This window comes from Eumetopias jubatus, unplaced genomic scaffold (assembly GCF_037043125.1).
Source record: "Eumetopias jubatus isolate StellerSeaLion01/CBP00866 unplaced genomic scaffold, mEumJub1_p1.0 scaffold_1, whole genome shotgun sequence".
In the NCBI taxonomy this organism is placed as follows: domain Eukaryota; kingdom Metazoa; phylum Chordata; class Mammalia; order Carnivora; family Otariidae; genus Eumetopias; species Eumetopias jubatus.
The window spans coordinates 193,527,326-193,552,162 of NW_028274807.1; the positions used below are offsets into that span (position 1 = coordinate 193,527,326).

The following is a 24,837-nucleotide window of genomic DNA, read 5'->3' on the forward strand; positions in this document are numbered from 1 at the left end:
AAAGCAAAGCTGGCAGCATCACAATTCCGGACGTCCAGCTCTATTACAAAGCTGTCATCATCAAGACAGTATGGTACTGGCACAAAAACAGACACATCAATCAATGGAACAGAATCGAGAGCCCAGAAATGGACCCTCAACTCTATGGTCAACTCATCTTTGACAAAGCAGGAAAGAATGACCAATGGAAGAAAGACAGTCTCTTCAACAAATGGTGTTGGGAAAATTGGACAGCCACATGCAGAAGAATGAAACGGGACCATTTCCTTACACCACACACAAAAATTGACTCCAAATGGTTGAAAGACCTAAATGTGAGATAGGAGTCCATCAAAATCCTAAAGGAGAACACAGGCAGCAACCTCTTCGACCTCAGCCGCAGCAACTTCTTCCTAGAAACATCGCCAAAGGCAGGGGAAGCCAGGACAAAAATGAACTATTGGGATTTCATCAAGATAAAAAGCTTTCGCACAGCAAAAGAAACAGTCCACAAAACCAAAAGACAACCGACAGAATGGAAGAAAATATTTGCAAAGGACACATCAGATAAAGGGCTAGTATCCAAAATCTATAAAGAACTTATCAAACTCAACACCCAAAGAACAAATAATCCAATCAAGAAATGGGCAGAAGACATGAACAGACATTTTTCCAAAGACGACATCCAAATGGCCAACAGACACATGAAAAAGTGCTCAACATCGCTTGGCATCAGGGAAATCCAAATCAAAACCTCAATGAGATACCACCTCACACCCGTCAGAATGGCTAAAATTAACAAGTCAGGAAATGACAGATGTTGGCGGGGATGTGGAGAAAGGGGAACCCTCCTACACTGTTGGTGGGAATGCAAGCTGGTGCAACCACTCTGGAAAACAGTATGGAGGTTCCTCAAACAGCTGAAAATAGAGCTACCATACGATCCAGCAATTGCACTACTGGGTATTTACCACAAAGATACAAATGTAGGGATCCGGAGGGGTACGTGCACCCAATGTTTATAGCAGCAATGTCCACAATAGCCAAACTGTGGAAAGAGCCAAGATGTCCATCGACAGATGAATGGATAAAGAAGATGTGGTATATATACACAATGGAATATTATGCAGTCATCAAAAGGAATGAGATCTTGCCATTTGCAACGACGTGGAGGGAACTGGAGGGTGTTATGCTCAGTGAAATAAGTCAATCAGAGAAAGACATGTATCATATGACCTTACTGATATGAGAAATTCTTAATCTCAGGAAACAAACTGAGGGTTGCTGGAGTGGTGGGGGGTGGGAGGGATTGGGTGGCTGGGTGATAGACATTGGGGAGGGTATGTGCTATGGTTGGCACTGTGAATTGTACAAGACTGATGAATCACGGATCTGTACTTCTGAAACAAATAATGCAATATATGTTAAGAAAAGAAAAAAGAAGATAGCAGCAGGGGAAGTATGAAGGTGAGTAAGTCGGAGGGGGAGACGAACCATGAGAGAAGATGGACTCTGAAAAACAAACTGAGGGTTCTAGAGGGGAGGGGGTGGGGGGATGGATTAGCTTGGTGATGGGTATTAAAGAGGGCACATTCTGCGTGGAGCACTGGGTGTTATGCACAAACAATGAATCATGGAACACTACATCAAAAACTAATGACGTAATGTGTGGTGATTAACATAACAATAAAAAGTATTAAAAAAAAAGATTACCTAGAGCGATCTACAGATTCAACGCAACCCCTATGGAAAACTTGATGTATTTTATAGAAATAAAAAAATCCACCCTAAGATTCCCATGGTATCTCAAGAAACCCTGAATGGCTACAACAATCTTGAAAAAGAACGAAACTGGAGAATGCATGCTTTCAAAACCTACTACAAAGGTATGAGAATTGAAACAATGAGACAATGACATAGAGACATACAGAACAATGGACTAGAATGGAGTGCCCAGAATTAAACACTCACATAAATAGTCAAATGATTTTTGACAAGCGTGCCAAGACTATTCAATTAGGAAAGAACAATCTTTTCAAACAAATGGTGCTAAGAAAACTGGATATCAATGCAAAATGTGGAAAAGAATAAAACTGGACCCATATCTTATGTTACATACAAAAATTAACTCCAAATCGATCAAAGACCTAAACTAAGAGCTGAAACTATAAAACTCTTGGAAGAAAACATAGGAGAAAAGCTCCCTATCAGATTTGGCAATGATTTCTTAGGACACCAAAAGCACAGGCAACAAAGGAAAAAAAACAGATAAAATGGACTTCATCAAAATTAAAAACTTTTGTGCATCAAAGGGCTCAATCAAGCAAGTGAAAAGGTAACATGAAGATGGTACAAAATTTCTGCAAACAATATATCTGTTCAGGTATGCAGAATTTATAAAGAATGCCTACAACTCAACAATAAAAAAAAACCCAACTAAAAAGTGGGCAAAACTTAGATATTTCTCCAAAGATACAGAGATAGCCAATAAGCCATGAAAAAATGTTCAACATTACAAATCATTAAAGGAAATGTAAATCAACACTACAAAGAGCTACTACTTTACACCTATTAGAAGTCAGCTATTATTTAAAAAAAAAAAAGTTGGCGAGAATGTGGAGAAATCAGAACCCATGTTCGCTGCTGATAGAAATGTACAAGAATGTAGCAACTATGGAAAACAGTATAGTAGTTAAACATAAAATTGCCAAATGAAAATTGGTAAAAATCTGGGGTGCCTGGGTGGCTCAGTCAGTTAAGCATCCAACTCTTGATTTAGGCTCAGGTCATGATCTCAGGGTCATGAGATCAAGCCCTGCACTGGGCTCTACAATGGGTGTGGAACCTGCTTAATATTCTCTCTCCCTCTCCCCCTGCTCCTCCACTCTCCACACTGCCCCTCATACCCCACCAGCTTGGGTGAGTCTGTCTCTCTCAAAAACAAACACTCTCTTCTTTTTTATTTTTTTTAAAGATTTTATTTATTTGACAGCAAGAGACACAGCGAGAGAGGGAACACAAGCAGGGGGAGTGTGAGAGGGAGAAGCAGGCTTCCCGCTGAGCAGGGAGCTGGATGCAGAGCTCGATCCCAGGACCCTGGGATCATGACCTGAGCCAAAGGCAGCCGCTTAACCGACTGAGCCACCCAGGCGCCCCCAAACACTCTCTTCTTAAAAAGAAAATTGGTAAAAATTTAACAAAAAAATTAAATATAAAATACCACAGGATCCAACAATTCCACTTATGAGTATATACCCAAAGTATTGAGAACAAAGCCTCAAAGAGATTATTTGTACACGAATGTTCATAGCAGCATTATTCCACAATAGCCAAAAAGGGGTAACAACTCAAATGTCCATCAACATTTGGATGGATAAACAAAATGTAGTTGTTATAAATATAATGAAATATTATTTAGCTTTAAAAAGGAATGAGATTCTGATACATGCTACAACATGGATGAACCCTGTAGTGAACTTTGTCAGACACAAGAGGGCAAATATTACATGATTCTACTTAAAGGTATCTACAATAGTCAAAGTCATGGACAAATTAGAACGGTTGCCAGCAGTTAGGGGGAGGGAAAAATGGGGAGTGTTTAATGGATATAGTTTCAGTTTGCAAAGATGAAAAAATTCTGGAGATGGATAGTGGTGATGGCTGCCTGACAATGTGAATGTACTTAATCCCTCTACACTGCACATTTAAAAATTATTAAAATGGTAAATTCTATGTTATGCGTATTTTGCCACAATTAAAAAAACGATTAAAAAGGAATAAAAATAGAATTTTTTTATGGGCCAAATGCAGAACTATGGTATGGTGGTAGCAATAAGAAACTTAAACACAAAAGTAGTTCAAAATTACATAGTAAAAAATAATGTTTGGGCTGAACCATACAGGGATGAGAATACAGGGCCATTCCACTGGGGAGGAGGGGTAAGATTAAGAATCAAGGAAAGAGAGTAAGGGAAGCTGGTGAGATGATTGACCCTAAAGAGTCTCATAGCCCCAAATGGATCTGCTTTGTAAGTTACAAATAGAGTAAACCTTCATTGAACACTTGCTATTTGTCAGTCACTGTTCTAAGCACTTTATATGCATTACCTTGTGTTTTAACAAAATTGGCCTTGGTGACTCTGCCTCCAACCAAATTTCTGCTCCTCTTAATTACGTGAAAAGGTTAACTTGATATTCAAATAATATAAATAGTTCTGGCTATGGCCTGAATTTCTGAAACCAACTGTTTTTAAACATTTAAGAAGGGGGTTTTTTTAGTTATATGGTTAAATTCACTTCCCCTCAATAGCATCTCTCCAATATCTTACCACATGCATACATAAATGCATAAAAAGTGCATTTAAATACTAGGAGGATGAGTAGATAATCATACTCTTTAACCATTGGTTGTCCAACCTTACATTTAATGTGTGTTTTACTTTATAGTCCTTCTCCCATCCCCAACTCCTATCTCTACTGCGAAATAACATTTTATTGGGTTTTTTTGGATTATAAAAAAAGATATATGCTAGCATTTAAAAATATATACAAAATGTAAAAACACCTAAAAGTCACCCCAAGTGGCTATTTATTTGCATTAACAATCAAAGTATGAATTACTCACAGATGGTGCAAATTAAGCAATATAAATGATATACTAACATTTCAACCTAAATTTTTTTGCTAACTGGAAATACTTTAATATTTTTAGTATTAAAGATTCTTCAATCCTAATGTTGAAATGTAAATAAGCTAACAACTGATTCTTACCAACTTCATGAATAGTTTTAGTTGTAGTTTTTAGTAGTATCTGCATGCGTCAATTTTTAAACTTTACACTTAAAATTACCATCTAGGGGTGCCTGGATGGCTCAGTCAGTTAAGTGTCCGACTCTTAATTTTGGCTTGGGTCATGATCTCAGGGTGGTGAGATCAAGCCCTGCGTCAGGCTCCACACTGGGCAGGAAGCCTGCTGAAGACGTTCTCTCCCCGTCTGCCCCTCCCCCACTTAAAAAAATTATCATCCAGAACTATAGATTTTTGCAAAATGTCTTCTATCAAGGCTAATTTACTGCCTTTCAATAGTCAAAGTGCTTTCGGGAATGTGGAAAAGTACAATTCAGATTTCATTCCTTTTGTTAATGTAAAATTATTAACAACTATAAAACTCTTTCATATAGGCAAGTCAGCCCTGTATAGAGCAGAACAGCCAGCCATGAAAGCCATGCAAACAATCTAACTTGGAGATTTCTATAAGAAATCTATCAGTGCTGAAAATGCCTCCCAACAGAATCATCCCTTTAGGTTACTACATTATTTTCAGAGCACATCTGTTAAAATGTAAATGTTCACTAGGAAGGAAAAATTACTATATATATAAAAAAGAAACGGTTCATAACTTTTTTAAATTTGAGCATAGTTCACTCATTAAAAATTAACTGGTAGTTAAGTCCACTCTTTCAAGGAAAATAGGTAATATAAAGATCAAGTACTAAAGGGCTTATATATTCAAAGTAATGACACTTACGACTTACCTCTAAAATCTGACTAGCTCTAGGTAGTGGGTGCCCATCAGACTGGACCACTGTTATCTGAATAGGAGACTGTGAGAGAATGCTGGAAGAGCTACCACAAGTCTAAAAACAAAGAGAAAACACAGGTACTTTTTCTCTGGATAATATTAAACACAGGCAAAATTTAAAGGTCGCTAAAACACTACCTAGAGGACACCTGGTGTGTACTTATGCTTGCAAGTAATCACTTATGTTCGATATAACCTTGTGGCAGATACCACATGGTCAGCGGTAGTGTTTCGTGGTCATCTAAAAAATTGCAGAGCTCTTTTACAAGAGCCTAAACGAGGTGCCTCAGGCCTCTACACTCACGTACATAGTAAGATAATTTACAGAATGCCAAACAGAGACCAGATGAGGTCATAATTAAATTCAAAATAACATTGTTTTACAGTAACATATGAAAAATAATTTTTAAAAAGCTTTATGATATGAACATGGCTTAGCATTTTAAAAAGTAAAATTAAGATGTCTTATATTCCAGGGGTGCATGGGTGGCTCAGATGGTTGGGCATCTGCCTTCAGCTCAGGTCATGATCCCAGGGTCCTGGGATCAAACCCCATGTCTGGCTCCTGGCTCTGTAGGGAGCCTGCTTCTCCCTCTCCCTCTGCTTCTCCCCCTGCTCATGCTCTATCTCTGGGTCTTGAATGAATAAATAAAATCTTTAAGAAAAAAAAAAAGATGTCTTATATTCCACAAATGCTTCATTTTGATACTCTTACCTTAGACTGGTCAAGAATTTGAAATTTTTCGCACACTATTTTATCACTTTCAAATTTTTTCCACGGATTGTTCCATTTTTCAGAAGCTTCTTTTTCTTTCTTCTTTAAAGCAACCTGTTCATCTGTAAATAATGTCCTTTTTAAAAAAATGTACAAAAACTGTAAAAAAAAAATCATGTAAACAAATCATGACCTTAAAGAGTGCAGAATCCAACACAGAGCTAATCAAAATTGTTTTTTAGGGAGATTAACTCACAAGACAAAGAAGAATTTTAAGAGATAAGGAATAAAACATTTAACCAGAACCAAACTTAAGTATGGCACAAATGGATATAAAATGTTTATTATAATTAGCAATAAAAATCAAATTTTTCAGAACATATATTATGCAAATTATTATGAGGTTCTACTGTTCATTCAATTATAATAAGAGACTGAAAAGATAAACCTCTGGATTCAGAGAAACCTAGAATCAAATACAAGTTCAACCACTTCCTATCTATGTAACTGTGGGCAAATTGCCGTTCACCTTCCTAAAACTCAGTTTCTTCGTCTGTAAAATAAGAATAGTGTCTATTTCAGTACAGGGCCTAGCACAAAGTAAATATGTCATAAATGTCAGCCACTATTATTCATAACTGCTGAAGAGTAAAAAAACAAAATCTTTTGTCTAACAAACTGATATAAAAACTAGGCCCCAAATCAACAGTTCTTAAAAATTCAGATTTGTATAAACTTAAATTTCAAGAATATTAATGAAAGCATGACTTCAACAAAGATAGATGTGCTTTTTTTTAACAGGATCAAATAAAAGAAAGTAATCTTTTTAGATAATACAGCATAAAACACTTCAATCATTTCCAAGTAGTTCCAACTTCAGAAGTTTGGTATTACAGCTTGATAAGCAAAATTTGAATTGAAAGAAAATATTTAAAACTGAAAGTGTGATATACACACATCAAATCTCCAAACCTTCAGATACTGCTACCATACATTTAATTTCTTCAAACTTTTGTTACCTTTACTTCCAACATCAATTCATTCCCAATTTCTTCTGCTTATCTCTTTTTTCTATCACCTGTCTCAGCAGCGTTATGACTGCCTCACAGGACTTCCTAGTTGAGTGGAGGGTGAAGCCCATCTTTATGCTTTTAGTACAGCTATTCTTAAGTACAACTGCTACTTCACATATTGTCCAAATTCTGACACCTAGACCATTAAGTCTAGTCCAAGAAGAAGAGTTTCTTAGTTACTATCAATATTTTAAGACCTTAACAGAAATGATAAATTTTTGTTATAAGGTCTATAGGCTGATAAAAAGCAGTTAAGTTTTTGTATGGAATATACTTACTGACACCATATTGATTCTTGATCAGAATGTTTTATTTTAAAGAATGAACTCTATTTTTAAATAAAACCACCTTTAAATCCATAGGATTTCTATAATGGAAAAATATGAAAATGGATTCTAAGGAAATGAGAAAAGTTCAGGAATCTTTGAGCTCCAGAATATACTGATGACATTAATGCTTACTGCTCACCTCTGGTCTTCCTGTACACAGAGACTACCAGACAAAAAGACACAACCTAAAGGAATATAAAACCACAAAGCTTTCTACATATTGCAGCAAACTAGTCTAGATGGCAAATGTTATAAAACAAGATTTTTTATGGTATCATACTGAAAGATATATTTCAACCTCAATATATATTCCTTAAGGCAACAAAACTATAATAAAAGGTATAATAATAACCTACCAAGCTCTTTCTTCCACTGGGCTTTTTTTGCTTCCAACAAACTTCTGTCACGTTCTCTTTCCCCCAGAGTACTGAATATGTCAGCTGGTTTCCATACATTCTCTCTAAACAACACAAAAAATAACAGAAATCTTGTATGTTTCTATACAAGCTACTCCATAAATATTAAGTAATAAACTTAAACAGCTCTCAGTCTTCAGAGTAAATATTTCACATGAAAGTCAAGGAAAAGCAAAACCATTTTCACAAGATGACTCCACAATAACAGATATGAGTTACATACATGGCAATTTTCTGCTCATACTGCTTAGATGTCTCTTGATTTTTATTTAAAACAGATTTATTTTCATCCAGGACAGATGAAAGAGCCTCAGTTTTTTGGAATACTCCCATAATTTTCTCATCCTCTGGCTGACTGGAAATATTGTTTAAACGTAGACTGCCCTGACCTAGGAGGTAAAAATGGACGTTTTAAAATGAACGCTAAAATTGCATGTATTACAATACCTTATTTTGGCATACTACTACACACTTTAAAAACACTGCCTTACACATTACTAAAGTAATCACCTCTCACAACAGTCTTTCAGTGGGTATTATGATTCCCTTTTGTCAAAAAAGGAAACTGAGCCCAGAGGTTAAATGGTCCAGAGATACAGCCATTGCTATGTAACCTCTCGTGTCTAATAAGAAAATAAACAAGCAACAACAAAAAAAAACTTCCATTTACTCTTGCTAACGATATTTTTACAAATAATATAAAACACCAATCACAACTTAAAGAATGCAAATAGGTTTATGAAAAACTCATTACCTTGTCCTTATTTTTCTCATTTAGCTGGGAAACCAATGAAAACTTATTATGGACCACTGTCTCTATGCCTCTGTTCTATCTATTCCAAATGTTTTATACAGGCTCCTATGCTTGGCTCAGAAATTGTTCTAAGTCTTCTTAATGTGCTAGTTTTCGCAATGAGGAGAAAATGTATTTAATATGCAGATCATTATATGATCAAATTCTGCCTTCAACTTTGTTGATATTGATATTCTCTCTCATTATACGTAGTAAGTTTTTATTTTTTGTTCTCTAGTCTACAATTCTAGCTTTAAAGACCCAGCTCCCTCATTTTACAAAGAATAATCTAGACCAAGACAAGAAAAATTACTCCAACTTGAAGACTTTGGGAATGTATAGAAGCTACCTGGTCCCCAAATCAGTTGTGGGGCCTCTTCCTGGTGACTGTTAATGTTATTTTTATTTATCTCATTATAACCTAACAAAATTTTAATGACATTTCTACTCATGTTAATTCCTTAGCTCAAAGCTAAAGAAATCAGAAGGCTTTTAAAAACAATACAATGCCCTAATGAAACAGAAGACATGTAACATTCTTCTACTCCTTCCAAGTCTGTATTTTTTTTTTTAAGATTTTATTTATTTATTTGACACACAGAGAGAGAGACAGCGAGAGAGGGAATAGAAGCAGGGGGAGTGGGAGAGGGAGACGCAGACCCCCCACAGAGCAGGGAGCCCGAAGCGGGGCTTGATCCCAGGACCCTGGGATCATGACCTGAGCCGAAGGCAGATGCTTAACAACTGAGCCACCCAGGCGCCCCCCAAGTCTGTATTTTATATTGGTTAAAAAGATAGTGCTGCCAATCCTTAGCATGGATTAAGGGTCAGGAAAAGTACAATGCAGGGGCCAGGAAAATAATCCTTTTCAGCAACTCAAGTCAAATATTCAAAGTAAGGTTCCTTCAATTTCACTAGAAATACTATAGTGATTTTTTAGAACATTTTATATAATTATTTTTAATGTAAGTAAAGCTTTCTACATTTTGGAATAAGTACAACTTTTTGTACTAAGATCTTTAGAGTCCACAGAACTGGGTTTCTTAAGGCTATGGTACCATGACTGTAATATTCTGAGCATAAACCTTAAAATATGGCATATTATAGCTATAAAAGTAATTTTGCACAAGAATGTTCTCTAAAAGAGTATCTTAAAAGATCGTTACATGGTAAATTAGAATTTCAGAGGCACAGTTATGTAAAATCCAAAGAATGAAAAATTCTAAAACACATACTGGTAAAATTAATATTAAAAATTAAAACTTCAGAAAAACCTTACTTGTTTCTTCCTTTCCATTTTCAATCAGGGAAATAGATTTATTTCCTTGGTTCACAGTCATCAAAATCTGTTGTAGTTGGTCTTGTGTTAGACACACCAAACTGCTCTTCATATTTTCAGCTGTAATGTGTTTTTTGCAAAGCTTCTGTTTAGCTACTACAGATGTATTTATGGTGTTTCTAGCCTTCTGTATATTGGGGGTTGCAGGTGAAATCTCTTTCTGGACATAAAGACAGTCTTTATCTACATACTGCTTGCATAAATCCTTAGTGGGTGAAAAAGTCATACTATTTTTTTCACCTTTTGCCAGTGAAGTTTCTGAACCCATTCTCTTCTTTTGCAAAAGTTTTCCACTCCTGATACAAGTATTTTGGGTTGATTTTAGAATGTATCCAGTTTGTTTTGTTCTTAAAGGACATTTTGCAATCTTGGTCTTATTTCCCATCTGTTAAAACACCAAAAGTTTATTCTTTATAACAACCCATGAAAAATCATCAATTATCTTTACATAATCTGTGATGTTAGGCCTCTAAATTTTTTTCCATTTTGCTGTTAAGACACTATATCCATGAGACACTAACATATAACCTTTGTAAATCTTCACTTGAAAGCTTCATTAACTGGAAATTATTTTATTTCAACATAATCAATACAGAACTTTTATTTTAGTTGTTACAAGACATCTCCCTCTACTCCAGCTTTGAATCTGTCATGATTGTATCACTCAGACCATCTCTTTTCTTTATAGGTATCTATAGACCTGAGTTAGTGATGTAGATTAGTTATTTCTTAAATAACTTATGGGTCAACATCCTTCTAACATAACTATTTTTTTTTTTTGACACAGAGAGAGAGACAGCAAGAGAGGGAACACAAGCAGAGGCAGTGGGAGAGGGAGAAGCAGGCTTCCCGCAGAGCAGGTAGCCTGACGTGGGGCTCGATCCCAGGACCCTGAGATCATGACCTGAGCGACTGCCTTAGTTGCTTAACCAACTGAACCACCCAGGTGCCCCACATAACTCCTATCTTAATTATTAGTGCTTTCATATCCACATAGATCATTCTTCCAATTCTCTGGCCTGTCATTTCCTTGAACTCTGTTCCTATATTCTTGTCCTCCATGCTACCTCAGCTACTCATTCTCGTAGTGATAGCTTATACTAACCTTGTAACTACTCCGAACTACAATCCCTCCATAATCTGTTTCAAGTATGGCACAATGACCAACACCCAATTTTCCCCAGCTCACTTCCTTGCATATCCCAATTCTGATAATTCTTTAACTCAGCTGGGATCTATAATCTATTTATCCTACCACCTTCCTCTTGTCCTTTACCAATCTTAAATTCCACGATTAACCAAAAACCACCACCATCTTGTATTCTCAACTGCTCTGCTCTGACATATACACTTTGCAAATCCCCAGACTGGTAAAATCTAACTCTTCACCTACTCTGTGCCTGCACTCAGGAAGAAAAACACAAAGCCACAATATCTAGTTTCACCTTAAATACATAACCCAAAACAACAAATGGGCCCTTCATGCTACTCAGCAGTTAAGACATTTTGCAAATTCATTTACTCTCTCACTTTTAACAATTTCAACTTTCTCCTCTTTCCCAAAACTAACACTTTCTCTTTCATACTTATTCTCAGCTGAAGATCTTGATCACTACTGCACTGAAAATCTTACAGAGAAGCATTCAGAAAAAACTTCCAAGTTTCTACCACTAAATCTGTACAAGCATCAGTACTCATACAAACTGCTTATACTCCTGTTATTTGCAGATATCGCCATAACCCTTTCTTTCTCCGGGATCTCTCCCTAGCAATTCTTTGCTTTCTCCTGAATCAACTGTTTCTTTCCTGCTAGATCACATCTTTAACGTCTTTAAAAATACATGATCCCACTTTCTCATCTCCCACAATCCCATTCCAGCCAAGCTCTCACCCACACTCCACCAAAACTGCTCATCAAGGTCATTTTAATAACTTTTTACGCTGCAAATTCAGTGACTGATCCTTAGATCACCTTACCAGACCACCTTATTAGCAGCATGTGACACAGTTGATTATTCCTCCCATTTTGAATCACATTCTCTATTTCATTTCCTGCGGACTCCACAATTCTGGTTCTTGCCGTTCCTTCTCAGTCTTCACTGGCTCCGTTTCCCCCAGACCTCTTAAAGTTGCTTGGTCCCAGGATCTCTTAGCTCTAACTTACCTCATTCACTTGCTAATTTCACCTACCCTTGTGGTTCTAAGTATTATCCATATGCTAATGACTCCCAAACTTGTCTCCAGGATGGACCTCTCCTCCCCTAACTTGAGGTTCCACTGAACTATCCAAACACTTCCACTCGGTTAATAGCCATTTAAAACAGCATGCCCAAAACCAAACTCTTGATATCCCACATGCCCCTAAAATAACTTCCTCCAGTTTTTCCCATCTCAGCTACCCATGACAAAAATTTTGGTATTATCGACTATTCTCCCATATGCCACACTTGTCATCAAACCTTGTTTTGCTCCATCTTCAAAATATATCCTAAATCTGACCACTCCTGAACAACTCTCTTACCATCCCTCTACTCCAAGACATTAGCTCTTGCCTGAATTACTGAAAAGCCTTCGGATTTTCTTGCTTCTGCCCTTGCTCCCCAGTCTGTTCTCAACACAGCAGCCACAGTGAGTACCTTAATAGGTTAATTCAGATCATGTCACTTTCTTCAAAAGCTTCTAATGGTTTCCTATCTTACTTAGGAGGAAAAACTGAACTTCATACTATGACCAAGAAAGACCTAATGATCTGTGCACTCTTCACACTTTATCCCCTTATCTGATCTCTCTGATCTCATTTTCTATCTTAGCCTCCAGTCACATGGGCTTCTCCGCTATTCCTAAACCTCCAGTTTTAGGCCTTAGCACTAGTCTATCCCTCTAACTGGGACATTCTTTCTTCAGATTCTACATGATGCACTCACCTCCTTCAAATCTTTGCTCCAACATCACTAACTCAGTAAAGTTTTCTCTGACCACCCTATTTAAAATTGTAGGTTTCCTGTTCTTTTTTTTGGGTGGGGGAAGGTTGTAGCAGGTTTCCTGTTCTACCCTCATACTCCCACCTACCTAGCATTCCCTTTTCCAAAGACTGCTGTGCCCCTGAAGTAACTGTGCTTCTTCCCTTTTTCTTTTTCTCTATAGCACTTTTCATCTTGTAACATCCTATATTTATTTTGCTAAATGTATGCCCATTTAACCCCTTTTCCAATGTAAACTCCCTAGGGCAGAAACGTTTGTATACTTTGTCCAGTACAGAATAGTGAGTGGAACAGAGTAGGTGTTCAGTAAATTTTTGATTATCCTCAACTATACTATTTTAAAAACTGAATTATCTCTCTCTCCCGTATTTGGTCCCCCTTCCAGAATATCCCATCTCTGTGGCACTGTTGTTCTAATCTCTCAGACCAGTAAGCATGGAGTCATCTTTAACTTTATCCTCCTTCACGGTCTTCTTTAGCTTATGCACAAGTTATTGGTCATTTCTTCCTTCCAAATATCTTTTTCTCACCATTTACATGATGATAAGCCTAAATTTAGGTTTTCATTACCACACTACTAGATTACAGCCTGCCCTATCTCGTATCTTTCCCCTATTTAATCCACTGTACATTTCCGCAAACCCAATTAAACTAAAATAATTCAGTGGTTGTTCAATCAAAATTAACTGCTTTTTATGTGCTCACCAATATGGAAAAGTGCTAGAGGTAAAGATTAATAAGATACTTGCTGTCAAAGAGTGAGGTAGATACCACATGACTTTCACCCAGCTTATATCCCAACTCTCCTTGTCTTTCAGTAACTTACAACATATATAACCACACTTTGACCAATACCAATCCTGTTTCACCCTACTTTTCAAAATGTACCTATACTATCAGCCACAAGATTTGTTTATCATCTCATCTACATCCTATTTTCTCCTGGCTTTAGGCTTTTGATAATACCAATACCACAATGTAAAATGCCTTTTTACCCATCCAACTTGTGGCGATTTTTAAAAAGTTTTTTAAAGATTTATTTATTTTAGAGGGGGAAGGGAGGGACTGAGGGGAAGGGAGAAAGAGAGTCTCAAGCAGACTCCGCAATGAGTGCAGAGCGTGATGTAGGGCTCAACCTCACAACCCTGAGGTCACGACCCAAGCCAAAACCAAGAGTGGGATGCTCAACGGACTGTGCGACCCAGGCGCCCCTGAAGCTATTTTAATGTAACTAATTCTCTAAGTGAGAGGTGGCAACCGCAAATACCTACTGTAAATTAGGCTTGGTAGGAACTGGAATGAGCTGAAGAGCATTTTTCTATCTAAAGGAGGCAGCCACCATTAAGAACCAGCCTACACCGCCAAACAGGAATCTCAGTCTACTTGCTAGATTCCCCAGTATTTCGAGAACCAAAAATGCCAGATTCTACATTAAATTTTCCTATTTTTAGATACTGACAGTTCACTCTAGTTTATGAAAGCCACTATGTGTGGATTAGGCAAATTATCAGCAGATTGCACGTAGCTTATACTGCTGAGTCCTACCACCTCAGTCTCTAACTACGATGTCACCTTTGACTCATACTGGCCTTTTCTGGGTCACTGATAGTTGAGCATTTCACATCTCTAACCAGATGCTCAAACTGCTAAGTGCAGTGCATACCATTACATATCTTGGAAGTCTTTCGTTTCTGTCCCCTTTTTCCCATTTCACTAACCACTAAACATGTTCAGGAACTCCTAAGACTCTTCCTGAACTGTAACTGGCCCCTAACTGGTCTCCCCATTATAATCTGTCCTTCACCAAGCTGTCCAAAGCCCTTTCCTACAATACAAATTATACTGTATGGACTCTGCTTTTCAAAAATTTTCTAATGCTCCCTACACACAAATCAAGGAAGTTCAAACTCTGCGAGTATACATTTAAACTCTTTAAGACTGTAACCGCCCCCCAAGCTTTATGTTCTACACTTTCCCAAGATACACACTATTCCCCAAATGCAAATTATGCTACTTTGGTGTCTTGCCCACTATTTTCTGAGCTTAGAATACACTCCCATACCTCCTTACCTATAAATAACTGCCTCATCTTTTAAGTTCTAATTAAAATGTCACCTTTTACGAAGCCTTCCCTGGTCTCCTCGAGCCACAAAGAGCTGCTCTTTGCAGTGTTCTCTGCCTTTTATAATCCTACCATGGCATACATTATAGTCTACTTGCATTGTACAGTTATTTACCTGACTGATATTATCACTTCCAGAAAACAAGGCCTAGGTTTTACTCATTTTTTTCCTCTGTCATAGAAGAAATATAGCCAAGAACGGCACTCCACTAAAATTTTACAGCTTTAATAAATCCTTGTTAAATAGAAACCTACTAATTGGAGCCAAATTTGAGTAGAATTATCCTGCTACATTCCACTTACAAAAGAAAAAAATATACCAAAAAAATCTTCTAAAAATATTTCATAAAAAGGGGAGAGGAGGCAATGATCTGGCATGAGGTCCATATACATTCAGCTCAATTCTGATTACTTTTTTGGGGGCGGGGGAGGCAGAAGGAGAGGGAGAATCCCAAGCAGGCTCCACACACAGCTCGGAGCTCAAAGCAAGGCTTGATCTCACAACCCTGAGATGATGACCTGAGCCAAAATCAAGAGTGGGATGCTTAACTGACTGAGCCACCCAGGCGGCCCCTATTTTTTGTAGCTAAACGGCAGGAAAAAAACAATGAATGGAGCCAGCAAAAAATCATGACCTACCAAATAAATATTCAATTATATTCAGGTTACTTAATAAGAAAAAGCAATCTAGCCCAAATAATTCCCCAAGTGTTTACTGGATCAGGTAAATTTTAATAGATCAAAGAAGAGTCTTCATGTCATAAACATTTTTATGTAGCAAGTTGCTCTTTTAACTAGTTTTAATTCTACCAATATTTTTCATAATATAAACAAAGTCCAATGCATTTGTTTAATATTGGCTGAGTTTGGGCACCTGGGTGGCTCAGTCGTTAAGTGGCTGCCTTCGGCTCAGGTCATGATCCCAGGGTCCTGGGATCGAGTCCCACATCAGGCTCCCTGCTCAAGGGGGGCCTACTTCTCCCTCTCCCACTCCCCCTGCTTCTGTTCCTGCTCTTGCTGTCTGTCTCTGTCAAATAAATAAATAAAATCTTTAAAAGAAAAAAAAATAATAATACTGGCTGAGTTTATCATTTATATGGAGCCAGGATCCCAAGGCTAGAATCAGAGAAAATAACATTTTAAATTATAAAATATGCTACCTAACACTAATATAGTATACACCCTTTAGTGTGTCACTACTCTGATTCTCACATGTAGAAATTCCTGTGAAAAAAAATTTTTTAATGTTTTATATTTCAACTAACCTGTGAGACAATTTTAAGCATAAGAGTTTGGAATTATAAATTATTCATGACAATGAATCATTAATATTTCTCTCATTTCTCCTTATAGGTAACCATCTTTACTTCATATTCCTTACCACAGATTTAAAAAAACGCAGAAGGGATTTAGAAAAAATTAAGAAAGTACTCTGCCCACACATGTGTTAAACCTGATGATGATGATGAGTTCAGTTGTGTCTAAAGAGAACACTATGAGGATGACAGTAATTCAACCTGTGAGGAAGGGGAAAACCAGAACTGTAGGTAGGTATTTAGTCACTCAGGAACTTCTCCCAGTAGAAAAAGAAAAGAACTATGAAAAAAGAATTCACCAAAAACTTATGGAAATGAGAATCCAACATATAGCTGCAGAACTGACATTTGGGAGATTAAAAAGCAGATTTAAGCAAAAAAAGACAAGCACTACTGTTTTTGCTTTTTTGTCTTCTGTAAAGAGCAAAGAAAGAAATGAGGACGATCTCAGCAACCCCTATAAATATGGGAAGAGAAGCTGCTAAAAATAAAATCAATATAGAAGGGAGACTTAAGTTGCACCAGTATTTTTTTTCCAGCTTTATTAAGGTATAATTGACAATTAAAAATTGTATATATTTAAGGTGTACAACTTGATCCGATATATGCATACACTGTGAAACAGTCACCACAATCAAGTGAATTAACATATCCATCACCTCACATAGTTACCATCATCAGTATTCTGAAGTCCCCAAAGCAAGAGGAATAAAACCAAACAATTTGCCCTAAGACAGTAAATAATTTAAGATCAACATCGGCTGAGACACATTCTGGAAAAAAGAATCCTAGAATAAAATATTTCTAGACTGCTAGTAGAATCTTGTAATGATTCTATCAAAAGTCCAAAACTAGTAATTTTGTTATAGGCATGAAAGGAGACCACCATATTAAATTGGTTAAAAAGACAATGAAATGTCTTCACAAATGTGGTGACTAAAGCAAATCCATTAAAGACATCAATAGAAGGGGAAAAAGGTGAAAGAGAACAGAGACCAGGGGAATATGGAAATCAACTATGACAAGCAGCTTTTTATCTAAGATCTCAAAAAGGGGTGCATTATTTGTTAATGTGACTCAAATATAATAATTAGTTGCAATATTTTAATAGAGCAGGACCTGGGGTGCCTGGGTGGCACAGTTAGGCCTCCGACTCTTGGTTTCGGATCAGGTCATGATCTTAGGGTCGTGAGATCGAACCTAGAGACTCATGTGGGGCTCTGAACTCAGTGTGGAGACTGCTAACAGTCCCCTCTCCCTCCTCACCGCCCCCTAAAATAAATTTAAAAATCTTAAAAAAAAAAAAATAGTGCAGGACCAGGAAAAAATATACAATTTGTATTGTGACTAAAAAAAAAAACACACAAGGTATATAGCTATATACCCTATTTAGAAAGAACGAACTTTTGTAGGTAGCATGTGGAATTACTCTGATTATCATCACCCATTTATGCTGGATACTCAAGCAACTTCACCTTGATTAAACCTGGAAAAAATAGCAAAGTCATCAAGGGCTCAGAGGTGAAAGGTGCCACATCAACCAAACTGAGCTCTATTCAAGATACATAAAGACTTTAAGATGCTACAAAGACAAAAGAGGGCTACAGTAAATTGTGGGAGAGTTGAAATTTCTGCTGATAGTTATCTAAAAATGGAAAAAGAAATAAGGAACAAGAAAAGTAGGATATCAGAAAGCTGTTAAAGTGGTAAAGGCATTTTGGGTTCCTGATAATAATTTAAAAGGAAAATTATCATTAAGCTCAAGTATGATCTCTTAAAGGAGAAAGCAAAATGCATATATGAATTTGGTGAATCAAATACACCATTTTGGTGTGGGAAAATGGAATTTGAGTATGAAAAGAAAAATATTTTCATTTTAAAGTGTGAATATATATTTTTAAAGATCTCAGGAACTGCACTGTGCAGCATAGTAACTACTAAATTTACATTAAAAATTAAATAAAATTAAAAATTCACTTCCTTAGTCACACTAGCCACATTTTAAGTGCTCAATAACTACACATGACCAGTGACTGGCTACCATCTTGGATAACACTGATCTTAGAACATTTCCCTCATCACAAATAGATTTATTGGACAGCACTGATGTAGAGAACTTTTTAAACTGAAAAATTATGATCCTATTTCTGTGAAAGGACCAGCCTGAAAGCAAGAGAACAATAACTTCTCATCATTATCCCATACCCCTTATAATATATTGACAGGAATTATTTTCAAACCACATTTTACATTCAAAAAACAGGTCAAGTCATTTGGCTTACCTTCACAGAATTTTTTGATTTACATTCTACAAAAGAAAACAATAATTACCGAACTATCAAACAAAAAACATACTAAGGCAGTCACAAAGGAAAATTTTAATTACCATTTTTTTAAGAAGATACTTAGTAGAAATATTAACCCCCAATGCATTAACTTTAGGCCCTGTTTGGGTGTTCTAACTTTTATAGTGTAGTGCAAGTATTTCTATTTCATTTCTGTTTATTTTCCATGTATCATATGACCTCACTGATATGAGGAATTCTTAATCTCAGGAAACAAACTGAGGGTTGCTGGAGTGGTGGGGGGTGGGAGGGATGGGGTGGCTGGGTGATAGACATTGGGTAGGGTATGTGCTATGGTGAGCGCTGTGAATTGTGCAAGACTGTTGAATCACAGATCTGTACTTCTGAAACAAATAATGCAACATATGTTACGAAAAAAAAAAGAAGATAGCAGGAGGGGAAGAATGAAGGGGAGTAAGTCGGAGGGGGAGACGAACCATGAGAGAGGATGGACTCTGAAAAACAAACTAAGGTTTCAGAGGGGAGGGGGGTGGGGGGATGGGTTAGCCTGGTGATGGGTATTAAAGAGGGCACATTCTGCGTGGAGCACTGGGTGTTATGCACAAACAATGAATCATGGAACACTACATCAAAAACTAATGATGTAGGGGGGTAGGGGGATGGGTTAGCCTGGTGATGGGTATTAAAGAGGGCACATTCTGCGTGGAGCACTGGGTGTTATGCACAAACAATGAATCATGGAACACTACATCAAAAACTAATGATGTAATGTAACAATAAAAAATTATTTAAAAAAAAGATAAAACTATAAACAGATCAGAGAAAAAGAAAATAATGTGAAAAAGAGGACTACCAAATATACGGAGTTTAAAACTAATACTAAAAATGACTTTAGCAACTGTGGGCTTATTACAAATTTAATTTTCTAGAACAACACACTTTACATGCACAGAATATAATCACATAGATTTCACCTAAATTATTCATTAGGCAACATATTAAACATGAAATATACTGAACCATTAAATTTTATGAATAAATACTGACAGTGGTAAGCAGTGATGTAATCTGACTTTACTTGGCTAAAAATAAATCTGAGAAAGCCAAAAAACAGCTTTTTGTAAAATATCATTTAAATATTACTCTATTACAAGCAAAAAGTATATTAAACTCGTATAAATTTTACATAGGAATTTAAAAGTTAACATTTTAGATTTCTGGTAACACAGCATACCATATGGAGACAATATTAACTTGGTTTTTCCATCCAACAATTCAGTTTCAAGCTTTAAACCATCTCTGCAAAATAAAAGAAAGTTGTCATTTTTAAGAAGCAGCAACATTTTAAATAGAAATGAAATGCTTATTTGAATCTTGGAAGTAAATATGTCCTTTTGAATTTATACAGGAATCTTGTAAATAGTAAGCCATTCTTTTAATAAAAAACGTTTTCCAATCCGAGATAAAACTAAACACTAGAAGGAGAAAATTCCTGAAACTTTCCAGTAATGCAAAGAATTTGTTATCTTTACCATGAACTTCATTTTCTTACTGGTAAGCAATAAATCCAATCATCACAGCATTATTTAACCCTTACAACTCTAGACTGGAAAAAAAAATGCTGTTACCAAAACTCCCCACCTAAGTTAAAGGAGCAAAACATATTTAACTATTTATTAGTCTCTCATAATTATCTCATGACTAACACATTCTATGCATGCTACAGCGTTAATTTGAAAGTGAACTATAACATTGCCACCAGGATTGTTAACTTTTTGAGCACAGCGACAGTTTGTTACTATAACAACAATAGATCTGTAATAAACTTTGGCCGCTCTAATTTATCTGTGCATGTCCAATGCAGGAGCACAAAGTAACAGCAGGCACTGCCAAGGAAACTTGAACATAAGATCCTAATAAAAACTCCACTGAAAACAAAAATAGTCCACATTTAATCAGTTTCCTAAGGGGGGAGAAGGTGTGTGTCATTAAACATCAATAGGGCCGTAAGTGCTGTCCAAGAGACAAAATTAAATCCAGCAGGCTGGACAAGGAAGAGAAAGACAGGTTGGGAAAGGTCGGACAGGGAACAACGAAATTTGCAGTGTTGCTCAGTAGAGGCCATCAAAATACCCCAACTTAATTTATCAAGGTAAAGCACTGGAAAAAATGGGTTTTAGAGGTTTCCCTGGGGCAGGGTCAGAACAGTTCACGTTTACGTCGGTGAAACTGAACAAACAAAAGAATGAACCCGAAAAGTACGTCTGTTCAGCATTATTGCACCGTAAACTTCTTCAGGGGCAGATGTCTTATTTTTCTCTCTCCACATTCTAGGACACAAAATTAATTTGCTAAATGATGTGCAACAGTCTGAATTTGGTGACTTTTCTTAAAATATTAAACTTCCCAGTGATGAAAACCCTGCAACAGTCATTTTTTATTCAACCACTACTTAATGAGGGTCTATTAGGGGCCAAGCACTAGCAGTGCATCGATTCCTTAACACCCGGTTCCTAGCATTACGAGCGTTAAACTCATCTGGGCGCTCACAGCCTACAAAGACGCCAAAGCCAGAGGCGCTAAGGATGGGGGCCTGGGCCAGGATTTCTCCAGGGAAGCCGCTAAGCTTGATCTCTCCATCTGCCCTCCCCGCTTATCGCCTCTTCTCTCTCCACCCTGAGGTCAATGAGAGGGCGGAAAGGAGGTCCCGAGCAGATTTACCCCGAGTTAGAATGTGGACAAGCGACGGCGGCTGCAGCAAGGGCGGTCCCGGGCCCCTCGCCCCACTCTGCCTCAGGGAGCTGGGCGCAAGCTGGGAAGGTGTTCCACGAAGGGCTCCAAGGGCCAACCCACCTTTATCCCGTCTTCGCTAAAGCCCACCGTTCTCGTCCCAGCTTACCCCAGGTTCATGGCCTGACCTCTCGCTCTCTCCCCAGGACGCGCAACCCGGGTGTACGCCCGTTGCCGCCGCCGCTCAACAAGCGTTGCGCCGATTGGACACAGTGCTACCCGCGAGCTGGGAGAACGGACCAATCAAAGTTGGGCGTGCTGGCGGGTGCGCTCAGCGGGGGCGAGGCTGCAGGGGCGACCGCACCCGGTAGCCCGGCCTGAGGCTCTCCGCCCTGACACTTGGGTACTGCGGGCCTTGGTACCTCGGAGTTGTAGCACCCCGAGTTCACTCGGAGCTCTCAGAGAAGTGCCTCAGGTCAGGTGTAGGTGGCAAAACTATGGAGAAGCAAAAAGCATAAACCTTTTAGGAAATGAACGCTTTCCATATTTTATATTTGCAAGAGAGGTTATTTGGGTATAAAATAAGTCGGAGGGCGGGGTGTTGGGGAGAGAGACTCCTAGGCCGGGTACAGGATTTGTCTTGTCTCTGGCTTTGACCTCCGCATGAGGCCGGGTACGTTATAATTTTTTATTAAATTGTAACAATCCACAAGTACTCAATAAATTTAGCTCTTTTGTGCCGTACAGAGATCTAAGCACTTTGTCTATTATTGGAGCTTTACAACATTATCCCTGAGGCACAGAGAGGTTAAGCAGCTTGTCCACGGACTATCAAACAATTTAACCCCAGAGCCGGTGTCCCGAGCTAGTGTTTTATGAGTCTAACTCCGGCTTATTCTTAAAAATCTAAATTTAAACGTCATTTTCTCCAAGAACCTCCTCTGGAATCCACTAGTGGGTGAATCAGGAACCCATTCTCTGCGCGCTCCCCCCATCCCTGCTCTTCTGATCCCCCTACTAATGCATTTAAGATCGTGTGTCAGAGTGAGCTTCAGAGGGGCAGGCAGTTGGTGTCTTACATACCTCCGTAGCTGCAGCATCTGACACTGAACAGTGTAGACAGTAAATAATTGTGAAATGAAAGAACAGCAAGAATTAAAAATGCCAACAACTTTATTAAGTTTGACGGAATGCTGGATGAGGATTATAATGCAATTACTAAAAGTTCACAGTTTTTTTCATCTGTCTGCTCATAATATTTTTACAAAGTATAGTTGTAATGAATGAGGCACCTTGAATTCTCAGGGTACATTCTGTGAAAACTCAGAGATCTTTTAATATTCCTTTATGTATCTGGTCTGTGGAAGATATACTTAAATAAACATTTGTTAATTAACTTGACTGAATAAATGAACATGTACCAATGTACATTTGATCCCTTGCTTTTGTGTGTGTGTATTTTTTAAGGAATACTTATCTATGTGTAGGGAAAAAAAGGCAAAAAGATTTAAACCAACATGTTAACAGGAGTATTTCTGGGAGATAACAGTGGTGTGACTTTCAAAATGTTACTTTGTTTCTAACTTTTATTATTATGAAAACATTTAAATAAAAAATGACAGAAGGGTACAATAAACACCTATATATCCGCCACCTAGATTTGATGATTGTTAAAATTTTGCCACATATGCTTTCTCTCTCTTGCTCTCTCTCTACACACATGTGGGCAGGCACACGTGTACTCTGCCCCCTACTACACACCTTTTTTTGCATCACTCTTTGCAAGTTACAGATGTTATAACACTTTGCCCTTAAACACTAAAGCATGTATCTCCTAGGAACAGGAAGTTCTCTTCTATAACCATGGCACTATTATTGTACCTAAGAAAATTAGCAATTTCATGATAACATCTAATGTTCTGCCTGTATTTTAATAGTCCTCACTTACCCTAAGAATATCTTCGAGTGATTTTTATTTAGAAAGCTAGAGCCAACCAAGGAGTACACGTTACATTTGGTTGTTAAATATCATCTCTCTCTCTCCCCCACCCAGAATAACAACATAGCATATTTATTAGTAAATTCTTAGCAAATCTCTACATCTTTTATTTTTAATTGTGGAAATATAATAAAATTTCCCATTTTAACCATCTTCAAGTGTACAATTTGGTGGCACAATGTTGTGCAACTATCACCAATATCTATTCCCAAAACTTTTTCATCACCCCAAATAGAAACTCTGTACTCATTAAGCAATAACTCCCCATTTGTCCCTCCCTGCAACCCCCTGGTAACCTCTAATCTCATTTCTTTTTTTTTTTTTAAAGATTTTATTTATTTATTCATGAGAGACAGAGGCGGGGGGAGAGAGAGAGAGAGAGAGAAGCAGAGGGAGAAGCAGGCTCCCAAGGAGCAGGGAGCCCGATGCGGGACTTGATCCCAGGACCCTGGGATCATGACCTGAGCCGAAGGCAGACGCTTAACCATCTGAGCCGCCCAGACGCCCTAATCTCATTTCTGTCTCTATGAATTTGCCTGTTCTAGATACTTCATATAAATGGATTCATACTGATATAGGCTGGCCAGGTCCAAGGACCCACATGGGGTCCCACAGAACCAGCCAAGAGGGTCCTTGGCTTTGCAAAGGATAGAAATCAAATGTGAGCCAAGAGGAAGTGAGAGCAGAGTTTATTGAATAGTAAAGGAAAGGAGAGTCTCATCTTCACTTCTGGTCTGGTGTATGTGTCTTCTCAAGGCATCCAGGGACTGGTCAAAACAAGGACAATTGCTCAGGCGTCCTCCATAAGTCACTTATGCCCTAGAGCCAGGGGTCTTGGCATTAAGGTGTCTGGTGTCAGTGGTCTTGGAAAACATACATAACAACTTCAACCTTGCTGGGTCACTCCTTAGATGTTTCTATTGTGCTAGAAGACTCCAAAGAAATCATTAACTCCTTGACCTTTACAAGGAGGACATACATTAAGGCATGTGTAAGGCGGGGGTGCAGGTCTTAGCAAGAGTAGAGGCAGCAAAAAAAAGCAGTCCTTTATGAGGTCCCTTTAGCTTCCCTATCTCAACACAATATTTGTCCTTTTGTGTCTGGCTTCTTTCACTTAGCATAATGTTTTCAAGATTCACCCATGTTGTAGTATGCATT

At 37.8% G+C, this 24,837-nt stretch overlaps 1 protein-coding gene across 9 annotated transcripts in view; it reads right to left on the reverse strand.

The window, feature by feature from the left end:
- CCDC66 (coiled-coil domain containing 66) overlaps positions 1-21,912 on the reverse strand; it is a 65,479-nt gene extending 43,567 nt beyond the window's left edge. For 6 of the 9 annotated variants that reach the window (XM_088028025.1, XM_088028018.1, XM_088028021.1 and 3 more), the window contains exons 1-8: positions 21,850-21,912; positions 20,185-20,249; positions 18,927-18,952; positions 10,166-10,610; positions 8,317-8,482; positions 8,034-8,137; positions 6,276-6,397; positions 5,514-5,615 (exon numbers count right to left, since the gene is read on the reverse strand). In XM_088028025.1, coding sequence (XP_087884151.1) covers positions 5,514-5,615; positions 6,276-6,397; positions 8,034-8,137; positions 8,317-8,482; positions 10,166-10,610; positions 18,927-18,952; positions 20,185-20,249; positions 21,850-21,860 — 1,041 coding nt within the window. In that variant the 5' untranslated portion in view covers positions 21,861-21,912. Of the gene's footprint in view, positions 1-5,513; positions 5,616-6,275; positions 6,398-8,033; positions 8,138-8,316; positions 8,483-10,165; positions 10,611-18,926; positions 18,953-20,184; positions 20,250-21,803 lie in introns of those variants that run through there. The other 3 variants (XM_088028028.1, XM_088028022.1, XM_088028042.1) reach the window with 3 other exon arrangements.
- Positions 21,913-24,837: the final 2,925 nt, after the last annotated feature.